The 22,139-nt window shown below is 41.3% G+C and overlaps 2 protein-coding genes across 3 annotated transcripts in view; one reads left to right on the forward strand and one right to left on the reverse strand.

Annotated features, from left to right (window-relative positions):
- LOC126353858 (calmodulin-like) overlaps positions 1 to 22,139 on the forward strand; it is a 732,664-nt gene that overhangs the window by 351,276 nt on the left and 359,249 nt on the right. The window lies entirely within an intron of this gene.
- Positions 1 to 22,139, reverse strand: part of LOC126353859 (troponin C-like) — a 47,828-nt gene that overhangs the window by 21,611 nt on the left and 4,078 nt on the right. Inside the window, exons 2-3 of the mRNA XM_050003026.1 lie at positions 6,869 to 6,899; positions 2,688 to 2,831 (exon numbers count right to left, since the gene is read on the reverse strand). Coding sequence (XP_049858983.1) covers positions 2,688 to 2,831; positions 6,869 to 6,899 — 175 coding nt within the window. The remainder of the gene's footprint in view (positions 1 to 2,687; positions 2,832 to 6,868; positions 6,900 to 22,139) is intronic.

The following is a 22,139-nucleotide window of genomic DNA, read 5'->3' on the forward strand; positions in this document are numbered from 1 at the left end:
ACGAATGCATTGTTATCCAGATATTTTTATTGCAGTGCACGTACAGTGATAAATAGCGATAAGAGATCAAACGAAATATGATTAGTCTGTAACGAGATCGGGGGTCCGTTGCAGTAAAATACTCTGAAAATATCTCTGAATAAGCTCCAAAATTTTGTCAGTGCAATTTTGTTTCACACTATTGAGGTACCATAGGTATGTTAAGTTTCGTGAAAACGTAAAAAAAATTGTTGGAAATTTCATCCGCTAGGTTCAGTATGGTAACTGCAGTTACTGATAGAGGCAGAATGGAGTTACAGAAGATTGTTCGTGTAGCTGTTATTAGAAACAACAAAGTTAGTTTTAAGCACATGTACGCCCAGAGAACGTAGGATCTACACAGACAAAATATTTTCGGTATATCTGTTGCTGGCAAGGAGATTGTAAGCCAGATGACTGTAAATAAGCGACTTCAGTGGTACAAGCTACTCCAAAGCTACTTGGCAAGGGTAGAGGTATGATGCGCTATGACGAATTATGCATACATCTTTGCATATCGTAGGACGTGTTTACCTATAGCGAATGCAAACGATCGCTCATCTCCCAATTGTGAAGCGTGATGGAAAGTGACGGTACTGTATTGATTTGGGCAGCGATGTAGACGCTTTCACTTAGTTCTGTAGTAACGCTGGAGTCTTGTAAGACACCATGTGAATTGTACGCTGCATGCTTTATTCCAAACTATGGACAGCATTTTTCAAGAGGATGGTTGCTGTACGTCGACGGTAGAGAATGCCCGGATGTAGCTTGATAAAAGTGAAGCCAAACAACTCCCAAGGCAGACCCATTCGTCGAATTTGGCTATTACCATTTTTGTCTACATTGAAGAAACAGTTAAGGAAACATAGTGTTCATATTATTTAATCCACTCCTCCTGTTCACCTCACTGGTAGGAAAGCATTAATATGTTTAGATGAGTACAATTACCATTGATAAGAATAAGAAAATATATTCAAGAATGCGGGAATGATATCAGATGGTATCACTTAACAAGTGTTCACTGTGTTATTTGTCGGCACTCAAAAATGAGTAATTTAGTATATAAACACCTTTGCATCAGCTTCAGTAGTTGCACAAGACTGAAAATATTTTCTATTACAAGTTTGGATATAGCTAAATTTTAAAAAACCAAATTTGCTGTGACTATGGTAGCAATAAGAATAGTTTTAGTAAAAGTTACGTGGCTGGCAAATTTACGGCAAGACAGGTTTTAGTTGTTCTTGAATTATTAGCGCTCTCCTTATGTGAAAGATGTCTTCATCGTAAGGTCATCTGTATGCAGCGCTGTACCTCCCTTCAGGAACAAAATGCCTTTTTTATCATCATAGCCGCAGCACACGGCCTCACTTAGCTCTGCGCAACCTTTAAACAAACACATTCGCAGACTCCTTCTCACTTCTATGGGAATGCGAGGTTTGTCAAGAAATTCATTTCGAAATCTTCTCGGGTTATCACCCAAGTCCTGCCGTTGTGCTGTAGCAACGTTTTTACGAGTTTCTTTCTCGTCATTTTCAGGCGAAGAATTTTGTATTTCTGAATTTGGTGGCCTTTAACTTTTGTCAAACAGCTAGCTTATTTAGACTAATGGCTTACAGATCAGCTCTGTTTTTTTTACACATTATTACTGCTTTTTAGTAAAATTTCCACAGGAAGACTGTGTTTCTTTTACTTATTTGTCTTCCGTTCTTGCCACTAGTTTCGGAATCGCAGCTTCATTTTGAAGAAATCCAAAAAATTCTTTATCTCCAAACTACACTGCCTGTTGTCCATTAGTATATGTGAGGAGTACAAACGCCATCTGCTCCCCATATACAGATTTCTTCGTATGGAGTGACGGAATGTCACTGATTGTTGGCCACTACAGTACGAGCAAGGCATAGTGAGCATCCACTCACATTTATTGCCCTGGTAGCAACACGTTGGATGTTTAAAGAGTCGATCGCACAATCTCTAACACAAGGTAGCTTGAGTTGGACCTCCGGTGTTCACTGTAAGCTCATCAGCCGTCTGTATGTATATTACCTCTTTGCAATAATAATCTGACGATATTTTATTATTCTCTGTTGTTGCTTTCCACTCTGGAACATACTAACTTGCACTCTGCGCAGTTCAATGCTCTTTTGATATTAAAAAAAATCTGAAACACTTCTTTTTGTCGACCTCAGAACTTTTCCTTAGACGCCAACGTTTATGGTCTGTAGCGTCTGCCAAGTAGCGAGTCAGACCGTAACTCCTCTATTTACAGTCATTTCTCTTTCCCTTCGTCAGTCAGTGAAGCGACTTTCTTCTCCGTCTCATCATTACATGTGTTCCATCTCTTTTCTCTCCATGCCCATGCCTTCATGCCCTGTCGTCCGTCCATTGTTGCCAGCGAGGTCAGTTAAAATCCATCTGCCTGTAACTTGCCCTTGTTGCTCTTTTTTCCATTCACGAATATAAACTTTCTTCGATATCTACTACTCTTTCAACTGTATCTCTAAAAATTATTTGTAAGTGTCCGAATCTATATGTGTCGTAATGAATGTCATCTAAAATATATAGCGCGCCTGTTGAGTGTGAGTCTGATGACCCTAGGCGCTCTAGAATAAATAAATGTAGCACGTAATGGCTGCGCAGGGGGTGTCGTACAGAAACAGAGCTCGCCTTACCGTCCTTGTCCTCGTCCGCGACAAGCGCCTCCAACTCCAGCTCGTCGATCATGAGCCCGAGAGTCTGCAGGATGGTGCGCACCTTCTCCTTGTCGATGCGGCCCGTCTTTCCAGAGTCGAACATGGAGAAGGCCCGCTTGAGCACTGCAACACACACACGCCACACCAGCTGACAGCTTTGTTATATGCATTTCGGGGTATTACGGTTCCATCATCACGAGGATTTACACTGACGTGATAAAAGTCATGGGATAGCGATATGCACATATAAGGATTGCAGCAGTCTCGTGTACACAAGTTCTAAAAGGCCAGTGCATGGGCGGAGCTGTTATTTGTACTCAGATGATTTATGTGGAAAGGTGTCTGACATGATTATGGCCGCACGACGAGAATTAGCAGATTTTGAATGCGGAATGTTTGTTGGAGCTAGACGCATGCAACATTCGTTTTTTGATATCGTTAGGGGAATTCAATATTCCGAAATACACATGCATTATATCTATCCACTGCCAACGCAGTAGCTGAAGGTCTTCACTTAACGACCAAAAGCAGCATTATTTGGGTATAGTTGTCAGTGCTGACAGACAAGCAACATTGGATGAAATAAACACACAAATTAATGTGGCGGCGTACGACAGACGTATTGGTTAGGACAGTGCTGCGGAAGTTGATGTTGATCGGCTATGGCAGCAGATGACCGATCAGTCCCGATTTCAGTTGGTAACAGGTGACGGTAGGGTTCTAGTGTGGCGCAGATCACACAAAGCCATGTATGTACCCACGTTGTCAACAAGTCATTGTGCTAGCTGGTGATGGCTCCATAATGGTGTGGATTATGTTTACAAGGAATGTACTGGGACCTCTCGTCCAACTGAGCGGATCATTGACTAGAAATGTGACGTTCGGCTACTTGGAAATCATTTTCAGCTATTGAGGGACTTCCATGTCCCCAAATAACGATGGAATTTTTATCGATGATATTGCGCCATTTCACCGGGTCACAATTTTTTATGATTAGTTTGATACGCTGGACAATTCGAGGGAATTATTTAGCCACCCTAATCGCTCGACGTCAGTCCCACCGAACATTTATGGGACATAATCGAGAGGTCGAATCGTGCACAAAGTCCTGCACTGCCAACACTTCCGCAATTATGGACGGCTGTAGAGTAAGCATGGCTCCGTATTTCTACAGGTGACTTCCAACGACTGAGTTGTTGGCCTACGCCGGAGCAAAGAAGGTCTGACACGATGTTAGGAGGCATGCCATGACTTTTGTCACCTCAGTGTATTACAATTAAGAAGCTATTCGCGATTTGTGTACACTTTTTGTGGGCAACCTCTGGCAGTGTATTTCGATGCTCACAGTCTATTTTTCCTTTCGTACTAACATCACATAAACGTTCTACAAACTAGTTTCTAGCAACTGAATGCGAAGTAAACACCTGTCTACAGTGTATCTTTTACTGCTGACGTTACTGAAAACCGAACAGTCTGCAACACTTCCACGAAAATAACATAAATTTCCAATAGTAGCTTATTTAACTTAATTGCTAGAAATTCCATATCAGAATTTTGATTACACAGCGTTACTCCATTCTTTCCGGCTGTTTTTGTTTGTTGCATCTGCTGGTTCTTAAAAGTTTTTCTCACAAAGGAACAAGATTTGTCGTCACCACTCCACAGATCGTTGATGGCATCATTTTCAACAGACAGACATAGCTTTGCACATTATTTTCTGTTTAACGTCATGCCTCTTGTTGTTGGCGGAGACATCGTTCCAGACAAATGCAGTCTCTCCGTACGTGTCCACCAACAGTGCGACTAGACTATATGAATAGGTAAAGTCTTCACAGTTGGCGTAACACAATTAGTAGTGATTGCACAACAACTTTCACCGCGATTTCGCTGTGATTGTTACAGTTCCTTGCGAGCGTCCATCGGATGCCAATTCTAGTAATTCGAATATAAATATAGAGCGGAGAGGGACAGTTCACAGAAGTGAAGTCTACGCACATGGAGTGTTGCCCACATTTTTCTGTCCTTGTTACAACCAACAGACTATTCATTCTATGGAGAAGGACGTGTAGGTGGTAGGAGTGATATAGCAACAAGTGTCTCATCACACAACTATTCGCACACAACTCATCAAAATTAAATGCAGAATTAACAGTTTAGTAGAGTAGTGTTTGGTTACGAACGATAACAAAACCTCAAGAGTTAACAGTACTGGTTAGTTAGTTATATGTTATATAGACCTTTCCAGCAATTTCTTTTAACGAAATGATGTTCAAAAATGGTTCGAATGTCTCTCAGAAGTATGGAACTTAACATCTGAGGTCATCAGTCCCCTAGAAAAAAAAATAGCTCTGAGTACTATGGGACTTCATATCTGAGGTAATCAGTCCCCTAGAACTTAGAATTAATTAAGCCTAACTAACCTAAGGACATCACACACATCCCTGCACACGGCAGGATTCGAACCTGCGACCGTAGCGGTCGTGCGGATCCAGACTGAAGCGCGTGGAACCGCTCGGCCACTCCGGCTGGCGAAATGATGTTGATCGAGTCAGTCTACAGTTTACGTACGCGCCATTAGTTTCCGTGGATAGCTACGTGCTGGCCATTCACAAGTTCCTAAATGTCGCTCCGGCCTATATGTAACACAAATAAACATATAGTACTCCTGCCCTAGTCGTGCAACAACTCTTAAATCTAGTTTTTGTATAGGCTACATGTTCCTAAATAAATATTCGCATATGGAGTAAAGGAGTTGTACAGAAGAAATGATTGTAGGTTAGATTTAAAAGTTGCTTTACTACCAATCAAATACTTTATTATTCGGCAAATGACTAAAAATTTTCGTTGCTGCATATTGAACTCCTTTCGGAGCCACTGACAGCACTCGTAATGGGTCATAAAGGTAATTTTTTCCTCTAGTGCGTTAGGTGAAGAGATTGGTATTCTTATAAAATTGTGATGAATTATTCATGATCAATTTCATTGTGAAGAGTTGTTAAAACGCCTTATTACTTGAAGAGGTATGACAAGATGACTATAGATGAACACTACATGCCCTTCTTACTCGCTTTTGTGCACTCGGTACCTTTTTTCTGAGTTAAGGGTTACTCCAAAAAATTATTCCTTAAGACATTATTGAGAGGCAATATTTTAGGAAAATCATTTATCTGTTTCCTATACCAGCAGTCACACGAACAGCAGAAGTAATTGAAGTTAACTGTATGAGCAGCTCAGTAATATGCATCATTCAGTCCTAGCTTGGAGCATTCTGCCCTGTTCACTGACTCTTGTTCGTGTGCTGCATCAATAATTGGCACTACATATTTGTTTTACATAACTGAATACAGTTTGTTTTCTCAAAATTTAGAAAGAGTCCACTTAATTCTTCCAATTTTTTTTTAATTATTTGGCACAACCGGTTTTATTCTGTTTCTTAAGTATGATTCAAACCAGTTGTTCGTAAGGCCAATAATTCCATAAAACTTAACTTTTTATAAGCGAGTAATAAGATCTACACAATCAGACGCCTTGATCAGATGACAGAAAGTACCACTGTTGATATTTTGTTATTTAAGCGTACCTGCATAAATAGCATCCGCATTGGAGCAACCCTTCTGGACCCAAACATTGATATATCAAGTAAATTGCCTCTATTTAAATGAAAGACGTGCTGAGATTGATTCGACTCTCGTCTTTTGTGCAGCAGAGAACCGAGATGAGAAAGAATAAGTGCACAACGTATTTTGTTCAGGTGGTGTCCCACATATGGTAAATGTATGAAGAAGTCAGAGTGCATTCCACTGAAAAGCAGGGAAACTGAATGTATACTACATACGAAAATTATTTAGCTGTGTCCATCCATTTTACTCTTGATGACTGTGGATAATGATGTCTTCCATTTCACTTTTATCGACGCCCCTGTAAGAATGGTACCGTACTGACAGTTCCGGCTGGAATAAAACTGGTAACGACTAAATGGCTTATAAAATTACTATCTCCTAAAGTGCAAAGATTTAACTGTATCTGCCTATAGTATTGTTAATAGATGTTTTATTTTATTACAACTAACAATTCGGAAAATGTTTGAAGAAATGTTGGTTGGATGTTAGCCTGGATCATCAAATGATTAATTTAATAAGTACATGAAACTTGTTACTTACTTTGGACCTGCTCAGAGTCCAGTGCGTCCGTCTGAAACAGAGAAGACAAGAGTAATAAGACGAACTCTGTAACTTTCGCAGTAACTCCCTACCGAGCTAATACTAAAACATGCATGGAACTGGATTCACAATCGCTGAAACTGAGGTCATTTTGACATCGGTATTATAAATATATAGTACTGCAGAATGATGACTGAGCAAGACTACTCATCGTGAATACAAACAGACTACATTTAAGCAGTTGTCATGTCGTTCCTATTCTTGATTTACAGTAGGCCATATACGACAAAAATACGTACTTGCTTCCATTCTAGAAGGTAAGAAAATACCTGGAAGCATCTGACACCTATTCCAAGCTATACGAGAAATTTAATGGCCATAAGGTTTCAGCCCTAAAATAACCCGCTAAGACAGGTGTAGATTTTATGCAATACGCCGGCTGCAAAACGAGCGTTGTGGCGCATTAGTTAAAATGCTGGGCCCCTGCATGCCCGTCCACAAGTTAATTTTCCACTCTTTTACAAAATCGACTAAGGTGACTCTCAGAATGGTTCCTCATTTTTGTCGTAACCGAGATTTTGCTGTACTTCTAATCATCTCTTCAACAGGAAGTTTACCTCAGATGACCTTAAGATTTTCTTACTATTCGAAAATGTGATTCGTTCCGGTTTTGAATCCAAACAGAGGTTTGTCTACACAACTTTTCACTCATTTAATATGATATGGGATAGTTCTCCTAGGCCAAGCCCGATTACCAACGTAAAAACCTGGGAAAACAGTATAGGATACCACCAAACTGGTTTCTTTCTCATCATATGTGAAAAACGCACACCGTCCGGTAATAAATAGGACTCACAGAAAAATTACGATTAGGCAATGAAAAAACAGTTAAGAAACTACTTTTCTGTTTGCTATTTCCCCAGTATTTCAGTACCCGGTTATGTGAATATGAGCACAGACCCAGTAATGAAACACACAGCAATCACTCTATACCTCCACTGACAGTTCCTTAGATGCCAAAATCAGTTGTAATCTTTCTCTATGTTAATTCTTTGTTGCGAAAATAAATGTCGGTATAATCAATATATGTTACAAGCAGTAGAGAGCAGTTAGTCCATCGCTGAGGAACATCTAATAAAGCATTACAGTACTGGCTGATGAGCCAAGAACAGCGTGACCACCTGCTTAATAGCTTCTTTGTTCGTCTTTGGAACGAAATACATCACAGATGCTGCGCATCAGGGATACGACATTGTGCTCGTAGGTTTGTGGAGTTGTGTGACATTAGATGTCTAGCCACAGGTCATTTAATTCGCATAAATAACGGGCCACTGATTCGCGTACGCAGTGATGGGGTCCCATAGCGACTCAGATGAGGTCCATGGGATTTACATCAGGCGAATTTGGTCACCGAGACGGTAACTTGGGTTCATCATAACGCTCCTCAAACCACGGTGACACGGTTCTGGCTTCGAGACACGGACAATTATACTGCTGAAAGATGACATCGGCATCGGGAAGACATCAAGCGTGAAGGGATGCAGGTGGTTCGAATCTGTCACCGTGTCTTAGATTACTACTGGATGTCGCACGTAAGCGCAGGGGAATGTCTGCCATAGCATAATACTTCTCCCACCAGCCTGCGTCTGTGATGCGCTGCACGTTTCGAGTCGCCGTTCACCTCGATGACGGTGTTTATGGAGACAACAGTCGACCTAGTGTAGCAAAAATATGATTGACTCGAAGAGCCGCCACGTTTCAATTGACCGACGATCGAATCCCGATGGTCCCGTGTCCACTGCAATCGTAACTAACGATGTCGTTGGGTCAGAATGGGAACACGTAAGGGTGGTCTGCTGCGGAGTTACATGTTCAACAGTGTATAATGAACGGTGTGCTCTGAAACACCTATGCGTGGACCAGTGTCAGGCTCTTTCGACGGAAATGCTAAAGATCACCATCTGTCCTACTTTACACAGCAGACAAGCCTCCGAATACGAACTTTCTGTGAAGAGTCGTGGACGTCCAAAGATTTAGAGCCTTGGGGTAGTTTCACTGTCCTTCTACCTCTTTCCCTAGACATTCACGACAATACTACGTGTGCATTCGACCAGCTTCGCCTTTTTAGAGATACTCGTTCACAGGCTCTGCGCAATAATAATATGCCCTTTGTCAAAGTCGCATATCTCTATGAATTTCCCCACTTGCAGCCCATATCATCAGAAGGGTGACCTTCCTTCCACGTCTGTTCCGCTTACATACATTTGTCACCGCGTCATGTGTCCGCAGCGCCACAAGTGATCATGATGTTTTAGCCTATCGATGTATATGGACCTTGCGAATTAGTAATGAAAATAGAAAGTTCCTTTTAAAGAAAGAAAATCGACGCATTCAGAACTACTGAACTGAATAAGAGACAAATAAATGTAAGTTAGCCATCATGTATAATAAGAATTAAAGTCTTAAAGCAAGTTCTCTTTCTCTACGCTTTTATTTCTTATACCACTCCAACTCCCCTTCGACACCGTGCACCATAACACAAAAACACGACACTCGCGTCCACAGACACACACAGACACTCACACACACACACACACACACACACACACACACACGCACACACACACACACACACACACATTCACAAATACGGAAACACACATTAAACACAACACCTTGCCATGCCTAATTCGGTGTAGGAAAACTGCGGTCATTCAAAACTTTTCCAGACGCCTCAGAATGGATAAATACAAATCCTGTATGGTTTAGAGTGGAATCTTTTATCATTCTTCCTGCAAAACAGTGGTAAGTTCAGGTAAGGGTAATGCAGATGAATAGCTATCACGCGCTTTCTTTCCAAAGTAGACCACCAAGGCTCAATAATATTGAGGTCTGGGTGCGGTGGATGTTCGAGTCCTCCCTGGGGCATGGGTGTGTGTGTTTGTCCTTAGCATAATTTAGGTTAAGTAGTGTGTAAGCTTAGGGACTGATGACCTTAGCAGTTAAGTCCCATAAGATTTCACACACATTTGAACATTGAGATCTGCTGACTGTTGTCGCCAGGGGAGATGCGACAATTCATCCTCTTGCTCTCAAATCCAGTCCTGGATTATACGAGCTTTGCGAGCAGGGGCCCTCTCCTCTTGGAACACAGCATCAACATTCGAGAGCGATCACTGTATCATGGGATGTAGCTGATCAGCCGAAACGTTCAAATTACCCTTGACAGAAATGCGACCTTTTAGAGTAACCATGATGTAAATGAAACACCACGATATGTCTGCCGAAATCATCATCTAACCCCTGCCATGTTTCACTCTTGGGACGTAAATCCGGCCAGACGTTGCAAACAGTGTGCAGCAAGACCCAGGTAGGAGACGAGGTACTGGGAGAAGTAAAGCTGTGAGGACGGGGCGTGAGTCGTGCTTGGGTATCTCAGATGGTAGAGCACTTGCCCGTGAAAGGCAGAGGTCCCGAGTTCGAGTCTCCGTCAGGCACACAGTTTTAATCTGCCAGGAAGTTTCAAGACACAATCAACCTTATGGCTTTCTTCTATTGCTCCACGGTTTTATACGCTCGCCACCACGATCTCCTGTTATGGTCATTTGCATCAGTGTTGATTGGTTTTGCAAATGCAGTTCACCCTGCAATTCCCAGATTATGTCCTGCAGTTCTCAGATTATGGAGCTCCATTCGTGTTCTTTTGGTGCTGCTATTGCAACAGCAGCAGAACACACATTTCACCTCTGTTGTGATTTAGCGGATGACGATTTCCGCTTTTCCTGTGTGTGGTAAAAACCTTGGATACGATGATTCTTAAGACACAAAATACGGAAGGAACACCGTATCAGCACCAACAATGGCCACATTCTGAACCACGTACCACCTTCATAATGCACTCACAAATACACGGAACAACTGTTCTGACCACGATAACTTTGAGCGTATTGAGGACATTTTACAAGTGCCGTCCGTCGTCAAACGCACTAGCATAACCTACAGGGTTGCCTAGCATCTGCATTTATGTTCAAGCGTACATTTGTTTGTCCAACCTGTATACACAACAAATGAGATCTAATGGCACTTTTTCCCACAAAAAGACAAAAGATGTTTGGACTGGGCGTGTTGGTATCATCATTAGGCTGCAAAACAGCAGAAAAAAGGCCACTGACAAGACATGCACAGTCCGTTCGGCCAGATCTGTCACTGTAAATATGAAGCTTGTGTAGCTGTTTCGCTCATTTACCGAGGACAATAGCGTTACGTTTTTTTGTTTACTTTTCTATGTCAACAAATAAATGTAGCAGTAGTTTGCAGTAGTTTTAGGTGACAATGATTTTCGGTATTGACGTCAAACTTTTGCTCTTAGCAGCTAAAACTTGGCAACATCACTGTCAGCTGTTCGGGATCTTCTCGCACTATTGTGGCATAGGGGAAACGTGAACAAAATTTGAGTGAACGTGCCACATAAAGCTTCCAACAACCCAAAAGCAGGCCCAGCGTAGCACGGATGTATATATTAGCTATGAAATTTTGTACGTTAAGTGTAACAAAATTTATCACAGCAGGAAGCACTAGACGTTCCTTGCAATCTATAAAGCCAAAACCAACGTGTTAAAAACAAAAGAAGTCCTGAAAATTATCCTCTCACGTATCTTTTGTTAATATTAATTCTGTTCGTATTAAACATGCTATTTGAATACAAAGTGAATTACGCGATATTAGGTTAATTATTCATGACAAAGGAAATACGTGAAGTAAAATAACCATTTGTAAAGGTCAAAATGATTAAATTGCAGTATCCCATCTGCGCGTCTTTTACGAATACGCCGCTTTTAAGCCACCCACTTCAGCCCTCCAATTCTCAGGGCAGAGATGCGAATCAATCCCGTTGTGCTTTGAATCAGAGGCTGGATGCTGCTTGGCTTTGTTCCTTTGTTAACGGCAAATCCACCTCTGCAGCGGGTAGAGCCGGCAGCTAGCCGAACACAAAGGCCGGCTGTCCCTGCAAGCAGGGGAATTCCCGGCCGCGACGCTGCTGCAATCTGATGGCGAAAGCAAGCGTTTCACACTCTTGCCAGACAGCGGCTGCTCTCGTTAACGCCGTGGGTGGCGAGAGCCGTCCAAATACAGAACTGCTGACGCTTTGAGTATTGGCACTTCGAGTTCCAACAACAGCCTCATCGGGAGTGTCCATTCACATTCGTGTATGTCATCAGTTATTAGATTAAGCTGTCGTTCATACATATACACAAATTGTATACTCAGAAGACCTCTCAAACAACTGTGTGCCCGACCGAGACTCAAACTCGGGACCTTTGCCTTTCGCGAGCACTTGCCACACAGTCTTAATCTGCCAGGAAGTTTCATATCAGCGCACACTCCGCTGCAGAGTGAAAATCTCATTCTGGAAACATCCCCCAGGCTGTGACTAAGCCATGTCTCCGCAGTATCCTGTCTTTCAGGAGTGCTAGTTCTGCAGATTCACAGGACAGCTTCTGTAAAGTTTGGAAGGTAGGAGACGAGATACTGACAGAAGTAAACTGTGAGGACCGGGCCTGAGTCGTGCTTCGGTAGCTCAGACGGTAGAGCACTTGCCCGCGAAAGGCAAAGGTCCCGAGTTCGAGTCTCGGTCGGGCACACAGTTTTAATCTGCCAGGAAGTTCCATATCAGAGCACACTCCGCTGCAGAGTGAAAATCTCATTCTGAAAGGCTCTTGATGTACGAGTGTAACTTTAGGTGTCAGGAGCGGGTACAAAATTTACGATTGGCTGAAATAAACTTGGAAGGAGAAAAAGGGGCCATATTTTGACGCAGTTTAGAGGTAGGCCCTTTGCGATTGGCAGCAGTAGTTTCCACAAGATGAAAGGAACGTTCCCATTGCTCTGAGAAAGCCGTGACGTGAAGCACAAAAGAACGGGCAGTTTGTTACGAATGACACAATACCGAAAACATCATAGACTCTCCACTGAACCTCAGGCCTCATCACGCCCTGTACAACGACAGGAGAATTTTTGTGTGAACACGCTGTGTTCACTTTCGCTGACATTCAACTAGAAATTAGCTGAAGAGTCGTTGAGCTCCGATAGTGGAGAAACAAACAGCCATGTAGTTAATTGTTCTTGGGAGAACTGAAAGGGCATTGAAGTATACACACTGCACAATCTATGCATGTGTATATCGCCGCATTTTCCAGACTAGGGATGAGTGCATGTTTTCTCGCCTAACGAGAAACATAGGACAGTTTCAGCTGATAAAATCAGTAAAGTTTTTGATTAGCTTTTTATAAGCTTTTCAAAGGACGAGAGCAGCAATGCAGCCGACAGAACATCGCAGCTGAAGGTAAATGCCGCAGGCAGAGGCGTAAACTTATTGGTTCACCAGCTTGCGTCCACCGTGAACTCGGGCAACCTTGAGCAATCTTTTGCTCATGTTGTCACGAAAACTAACCATCCTCCGTAGAATTGATTGTCATTATAAATATTACTAAACGCAGAATCGGAATCGGATGATATGTCATTATATTGGCCAACTTCACTGTCTAGAAGTAAGAAATTTAAATTTGATATTGTTGTGTTCAATGTAATTTCCGCTAATAGGACGTAATACATTATTTTGTCAACGGTTCTGAAATTGTCATGCCACAATCTATGTAAAGCCGTGTGCTTCTTTGACAACCATCCAGAAATTAAATAAACTGTGTACAGCTAAAGCCCAATGTGCTCTTTCATAAAATAAGGGTCCACTCCTAACCCCAAAATTTTATTCTAGTGACGCTAACGCACTCACAGGGTGTTTTTGCTGATGTCTGACGAACGTTAAAAGGAGTACACCTTGTCTTCAATATAGCCCCACAATAAGTCGGATTCTTCCCGATCGCGAAACGCGGATTCTCATTCAAATGAAAGTGGGCGTCGCCAAACCATGCATGCGCACACAAATTCGCATCATGTCCCGCGGCCAAACGTGCAGTTTGAATGTCGTAACTCAAACCTTTCAGAAGTAATGACGATTTTATTTCACGTAGTTAAAAGTTCAATAATTGTCACCATGTATGAAGCGGCATCTGTTGGTCATTTTATGCAATTTTTCTTTTGTTTCAGTAAACCCCCATGTCATTTCAGGCAAGTGTGTTAATTTTAACCTCTCTGCCTACATTTTTCGTGAAGTATTGACTTTTCATACGGTAGTGCACTTTTAGGTCCGCCAGTAGGCTCGACATAGCACTGCATCTGTCGGAGTACCTGTTGGTAGCATTATTAACACACCTCGCTGAATCAAAATAGAGACCTCACAATTGTATTACGAAAGCAGCTGTAACGTGCCTCGAAATTACACACTGTATCGAGTAGTATCAAATTGTTTTCAGTTCGTAGTATTTAGCAAGCTACGCGGACTGCTACCAGAAGGAAAGTGCAGTACGTAAAAATAGCTCGCGTCTTGCGCCTGCTCGTTAGAGCTGACGTGTACAGCTGTAATTCTGCGGCTGGCGTAGCTTTACTGTTTTACGAGGGTGCGCTCAACACACGGCGTCGCCCCGCTCCTTTTAATGGCTGCACTCCTGCCGTGCTGGGGAGGGCGCTTCCCGCAACCCGGATGAGCCGCGCAGATTGCGGCACGGTGTTGTGCAAGGCGCCCGCCGTCAGCTCATTTGTGACGCGGCGTCCACAGCAAATTGTCTCGATAAATATAAGACGAGAATGTTCACCCTGTTTCGCCGTCTAATTACAGACGTCTAAAAATAAGGTATTCGTCAGGTCGTAGCTCCCATTAACAAGCTTTAATTTCGAGGATTGTGAGGTCCACGGCCAAACCAAATTTTGTGGGTTGTCGTGTTCCATCAATGAACGAGATGTGGCTGTAAATTAACGGGACTGATGTTAACACAGTACTACGGATGTGTCAAAGATAACGACCAATAGCTGTGAAGCGCTGTCGAATGCCACGTCTCTGGTGTCTGTGGTTTTCGGTTGTGTAAGAGCTGTTACTTTGTTTTGCCCGAAAAATGATAGTGTAACAACACAACAACGAGTTGTCGTGAACTGTCACATTCAACTTGGAAAATACTGCTGCTGAAACCTATCTGTTACTAAAATACGTGTATGGCAAGGAATGTTTATCACGTGCTTGCGCCATGACCAAGAATATTTTGAAGATTACTCGTGCCCGGGATGAAAATATCGAAAAACAGGTAATCCGATTCGATATGACTGTCAGTTGAGTATTCTATCGATAGCTGAAACTGTAGGAATTGACCAAGAATGCGTAAGGAAAATTTTACATAACCAAATGAACATGAGAAAGACGCGTGCGAAACTGGTGGCGAAAGTTTTTAGTCGAACAAAATGAACCTCTTGTAAATGTTTGTACTGAGATTCTGAATACCACTGAAAATGATACTAGGTTCTGGAAAGAGGGATAACATGTGAAGAATCTTATGATCCAGAAACTAAGCGCCAGTCCATGCTTTTGAGGAGCCGAACTTCATCGAGAGCGAAAAAAGCTAAAATGAGTAAATCAAGATTAAAAGCAACGATGATTGTTTTTTTCCTATATTCATGCAATTGTGTATCTGCACCGGGATCCAGAAGGTTAGATTATTAATCAACATTACTACCTTGAGGTTCTTGCTCAACTCCGTGAGAAAATAAAAAAGAACCGTGTTGTGGAAGAACAAGTCACCAGTAATTCATACATATGCGCAACTTACCAGGTTACTCTACCTACTGCGAGAAAGTTGCGACCTTGGTCGAATTCCAGGCACAGGTTGCTTTTTGAGTTTTTACAAACCGCCAGTAGATGACGCTTTGAGATGTGACAACACAATTATTTTAAAATTTCAGATTTGTTGTTGTTAATACACTAGCATCTAAGAAGCTCGTAGATTAGTTTGTTTATAGTGAGGTTTTAAAAAACATAGTAGTTTGCAATATTGGAAATCTACGTGAAGGTTTTTTTCGATAACTTTTTTACGACCTTGGTTAACTACACGTTCCGTAGACCATTTGTACGATTCTTTCATCGGAAGTCTGTTAAACTAGTCACTTTGCAGAATATGTGTACGTGATTAATGTTCACTTTAATGAACGTATTATTTTTAGTCGTACTCGTGCAATTACAATTGAATACTAGGTTTCGTTTTAGAGGGTCCAAGGTTTTAAATAAAGATTCATCCATGGAATACAAGAAGTTGTTCGGAAGATATGATTTTAGGTTGCGTTTAAAACTTGCTTTGCTACCTACCAGATATTATATGCTATGTTATGACAGGATTAAGAATAGGTAATACATGCCCTTTTTACATTCCTGTACTGTACGTATGGACAATAGTATTTTTTTTTCAAATTGTGGTTTAATTGTGTGTGACGGCTTTCATTGGAGAATATATGTATCGTGATGCTACAGTTAAAATGCGTAACTATTACAAGAGGTATCTACATGACGACCGGGTGCGAAAACCACGTATTATTGTTATTGTTTTCTAAGACCTATATTAACAGCAACGCCTGGAGCGGCTTCATCCGACTTTTAATGATAATAGCACCTTCAGAAAAAGCGTCTACAATAGTTTTGCATGATTCCGTGAAAAGCTTTCGAAGTTAGTCTCTGTTATATATATAACATCGACGCTGTGTGAAGAGGAACTTACCGTGAAGTGGAAACATATTCGAGACTGCGGTTTTGTGAAGGAGAGCTTTTCTCAATAAACCGAGGCTCAGACAACGTTTTTGTCTACTGCTTAAAGGAAGTGCTCAAAAAATTCGGCCGAAGAAGTGGAAAGTATGTATACAATATCGCAACAGAAACGAAACTTGGTCGTCTCTGTACGAGACGGAAACTAAGTGGCACTCAGATTTTCGGATGTTTCAAGATAGAAACAAACCAACGAGAGTATTCCGAAAGGGAAGCACTTCAACGAAAATCATCGCTTGTTTCTTTGGTCACACTGAATGTGACACAACCGTGGAATCGAAGAACAGTTAATGCTAGTTATTGTACAACAATTTGTTTGCCACAAATCATCGATGAAATCATGAAAAACAAACGAAAATGTCCGGCCACCTATCATTTTGACAAAACCAGATGGCTCACAACACGTAAAACAATTGTTTACTTAAGGGAGGAAAAAACGCAACTGCAGCCTCACAGCCTGTATTCACATGATCTATCCCCCCTAACGATATCTCTTAATCAAAAAATACATGGACAGCGATATTCATTAGCTGTTGAATCCTTTCATGACTGTGCTTTTGAAGCACTACAATCAGAGTGGAGAAAATGTTCCAGAACTGATCATAACGCATGCAAAAATGTGCAAAATTTTGAAGTTTATTGTTTAAAGAACCAGTAAAACGACTCGTTCCAAAAAAAGCTCTCCTTCAAGGTTTTTGTAAAAACTTAAATGGCCTCCCTCGTGTAAAATCGACCGACCATCAAAGTCGTTATGTTTCAGACTGTTCTATCCGAATTCTTATTCAGCATACAGACACTAGCGCGTAGGTTCTGTTCCTAGACAATTCTAATGCCGTCCACAAATTAATCAGTTTTCATTGTTTCAACTCGATATGAATCTGTGAGGGGTGTGTTATAGCTAAGTGTAAAGGAGGCAGGAGAAACTAATGGACAGTCGATAATGAGATTGATAGGAACTGAATAATGTGTTTGTTATAGAAAAATGAGAAAGGGAAGGGCCGTGAGGTTTTTTTTTTTTTTTTTTTTTTTTTTTTTTTTTTTTTTTTTTTTTTTTTTTTTTTTTTTGTAGGAACTGTGGCCGAATTGGCGTAAGAGGTTTTGATAAAACTAACGTGCCTCTCAAGATGATGGTCGGACAGAATAATATGACGCCCACTAATCCGGCGATAAAAGTGCTAATTAATAGCAACGTGTAATCCACAAGTGATGAAGATGCTTCGATGGTCCATGGGGCTGACACGATCTGACCACGTAAAAAATGCAGACGTCCGGCAAAGGTTTGGTGTCGCGCCGATCACCGACAAAGTGAGGGAAGCCTGTCTCCGCTGATACGGCCACGCCCTGAGAAAGCAAGACTACTCAGTCGCCAAGACAGCGCTCCACATAAACCCAGGAGGAACAAGACCACGAGGAAGACCGGCAAAGAGATGGACTGACAACGTCAGCGGAGACATGCACGTTGTTGGCTTAAGACCAGAAGATGTCAGCGACAGGGAGAAATGGAGATGTAGCAAAACAGCAGACCCCGCAAGTCGGGATTAATGCTTCGAAAGAGAGAGAGAGAGAGTAATCCACAACTGATGTTCGATTTAAAACTACGTACAACGAATACGAGAAGAAGTTCTCCTATCAGAATAGTCACATGCAGTTTCATTTTCGTGTAGTCGTTAAACTGAGAACTGTAACAAACCCTCAGCACACGACGCAACATTGTTATAAAGTTTATTATTACCCGAGTATCATATTCACGTATAATCTAGAACTAGTTTCATTCCGCATTATTTATCTCCGTCATCCAGTGTTAGGCACATTTTATGAGCATAGCTCAGCTGCAGCACGCAAGCGCAGTTGAAATAATAACGATAAGTATTCAGCTGTGTTAAGATAACTAAGATGGTAAAAAGACCGGAATAAAGACATCTTAACATAGATAAAGTAAGGAAAAACCGGATGGTTGCTGTATTTCTTCCAATACTTTAGTCCACACCCATTGCACCCGATCATAATTACCACGCTGTTCTGTTCAAATTTTCTGCATTTAAGTTTCTTCAGGTAGTGTCACGATTTTTGCACATTCCGCTTGGAGAGACGTGGGGCATGCTTACAAGCTAGAAGTACTGTGTGTGTCCATCATATAACAGTATTTCACTTGCACAGAATTCAGTCAGGTTGTGAATAAGAAACGGTGACCCTTAAGCCTACATTAAAGCAATACTTAATAGGGTGTCTTCCTAGTCTTCATAATTACAACTTAGTTCGAAGATAATCTTTGCTATCAACAGAATCTTTGCTCTCAACACACAGTGTTTAAAAAGCATGAGTACTTTTGTCCTACATAAACCGTTATAGTACACCACTGACTTACGAATTTAAGATACGTTTGGATGTGACCCACAAGTTGTTAGACGACACGAGAAACGTCGCCTCTGGTCTCACTGTAGCAGGGCGTTGCCTCTGAAATTTTTTCTTCCAAACATCAGCAAGGTTCGAATTTACACTACGTCATCGATTTCTGTTTTGATTCATTTCCCCAAACAAAATTTCATTTAACGGTACGGAAACCTGTGTTTCTTGTTTAGACCGCTCAACCACTTTGAAAAAATGAGGTACTCGTCATAAATAGAAACCAACTGGAGCTAACCTCACAACTATGAGGATGGACGCTAGAAAATTATAAACGTAAGACATGTAGGAGTGTCTTTTTACAAAAGACGTCTGTAAGTTCTGTTTCTAAGAAAATAATTCACAAGAGATATAGGCGTTCACTCAACAAACCATACCCACAATGAAATATAATTCGTCAACAGTTTCAGTCCGCTTATATGAATCTTAAACCTACAATTTGCAATTCGAGATTTATAAGCCGGTCTAATAGAAATAAAATCTTTCAGTCATCCCCTTATAATTAGACCTTGAAATCTCGTTGGTATTGGATGACTACACCAGAGGCTGTGAACTATTAAGTGATCGCTTTTTAATGGAACTCTCGAGTTTTTGGTGAATCTCATTAGTCTTTTCACAATTGGTAGTTTCTAAATTAAAACTTCCTGGCAGCTTACCGTGAATCACGAAGCATGTAGTAGCGTCTCATTATGTAGGTCTGTCCGTTGCACTCCGTGAAAGAACCCGAATATTAATGATCCTTCTGATTCTCTGACATTGAGGAGGAAGATGAAGCTCCCACAGCGGAACAATTCCCTACCACGATAAGCGAAATAAATTTATAAAACTGCGAAAACGAAGAAATCATTAACAGTAAAATTCATTGATTCCTTATATTCATCGATCTAAAATGTAGTTTCTCGCATCACAGCCATCGCAGATCCGATACTTGCTGTACTTCAAGCTGAACCTACTGCGAGATACGATGGGTAAACGTACTGGACACAATTAAAATTGCTCCGTTCTTTTATCTGAGGATGAAATATTGTCCCCCTCTAAAATTGACCCCGGATTTACTACATTCACTGACGGTGATTTTTCACTATGTTTTGTGTCGCGATATTTCTCAGGTGTATTTCAAAAAATGCTGCCGTGATCAGACTTGCTTTGTTCTCCTGATCTGCTGACGTCTCTACGATTCGTTGAAGCTATCAACCTTTCAAAGTTGAACTGAAATTTCATCACGAATTCTAATGTTGAATGGTCAGGTTCATTATAGCCAACAGTATTAGCGGTTTCAATTTTTTATTAGTTTGCTGTGGCATAAAGGAAATACAAAAAGTCCTGGAGAATCATTCTCAGTATTGCTTTATCTCAGCAGCTACTCTCTGTCAACTAACTTTTGTTTCTTTTTTATTCAGTCAAAAGGCTGTTTACCTCGGAACATCGTGCCGACATAATTTAATGTAAAACTTAGCTACCACTTTTTAGCTGGTGCTAATATGACTCTCTGAGAAACCACTTCGAGCCGAAAGACGTTGCACGACTTTCCTCCAACATGTCCGTTGAAATTCTAACTGTGGAAAATCTAACTGTGTTAACTGAAACACATGGATACTTTCTTAACAGAGCAATACTACGATATTATTTCAGACTATCGGAGAGCGCAATGTGATGAGACAATTTGAAGAGGCGACACACACACTTGAATTGCTTGTGCCTCGACTTGTTCCAGTCGCTTGCAGAGAATGAAAGTTTAAGTATCTTGAAGAAATCTCGTGCGAGTATAAAACTGTATTACTGCAGACTATACTCGATATTCCATACCCTACTTATATAGGTGTTACAAATGTAAAAGAACGCTAGGCCCTTCCGTTCCTGGGAAGTGCAACCAGTGAAAAATTTAAATTATATTTCGCGTAGTAGGATAAAAAAACTGGGTGTAAGTATTTGCTCAATAAACTTAATTCTACGGTTGGTTTGGTATTGGAATTGGTGCTCTTGGCTCTTGGCGTACTATATACAATTCTGTAGTAAAGGTTATGTGAAATGGAATTTTTGAGTGCTTTGGACAGTTACGAAGTTGGATTAATAAAAAAGGGGTCAGGTTTAGAGAATACCTTCCCAATTTGTCACTTGTCTGTCTAGTCAACACGAATTTCTCAACATATGACGTCCTCGTATGCACTCCTCATGTGAAGTCCATAGTGGTAAAATGTATGAAAAATACTGATTCACACGGATGTCTGGTGAAAGGGGTTCTCCCCGCGCATACAACAGAGTGAAAGGCAGTATTTTTGTAGTGAATGCGCTTTATGCACTCACAGCGACATAATGTTTTGTGGAATACGAATGTAGCTTACGACTCATCTTCAAGCCATTGCGGATATTTGCAAATCCCGCTATCACCACAGTTCGCAAATTTTCGTTTTTTGAAGCAATATTTGCGTAAATTTACGCGTCTATAATACAGTGGAACACTAGTGCTATCTATTAGGTTATTCCTATAGTGTAACTCCAGTTATCTCGTTGTGTGTTGGACAAGGAAGTATCGTAGAATGAAGATGAGCGAGAAACTTCTTGAAACGTTGAATTCAGGTGACGCAGTTATACTTTTGATGAACCGAGATGATTTGTCATTGAGATTGGCCGAGAAATCCTGCAGTCAGAAGGGACAAACAGTACCTCCCTACTCAGCTGATAATTTCTAAAACTTCTACATCTATATGTAAGCTATAGTTGTCAAACCACCATAGTGTGCATGTGAAAGAACGCTAGGCCCATCCGTTCGTGGAAGATGGAACCGAGTGCAACCAGTGAAAAATTTAAATTTTATAACGCGTAACATAAAAAACTGGGTTACGTATTTGCTGAATGAACTTACTTCTGCGTTTGATTTGGTAATAGAATTGGCGCTCTTGGTTCTTGGCGTACAGTTCTCTTTACTGTTCCACTCGCAAACAGAGCGAAGGAAAATGATTGCCTATCTCCTCTATACGAACAGTGAACTCACTCAATTTTTCCTTCGGCTTCTTGCGTGGGAAGAGGCAGTGTAAAAGCTCTGCAGTCTCTCAAAAATGCTAGTTCTGTAGACATCCTGTGTGGCGTTTTGCGTAAAGATCGTCTTGTTACCCCGCATGGATTGTTATCTAAGCTGATAGGCTACCATCGTAATGACGGCACCGTTCGGTACCC

The sequence above is a fragment of the Schistocerca gregaria genome, chromosome 3 (genome assembly GCF_023897955.1).
Source record: "Schistocerca gregaria isolate iqSchGreg1 chromosome 3, iqSchGreg1.2, whole genome shotgun sequence".
In the NCBI taxonomy this organism is placed as follows: domain Eukaryota; kingdom Metazoa; phylum Arthropoda; class Insecta; order Orthoptera; family Acrididae; genus Schistocerca; species Schistocerca gregaria.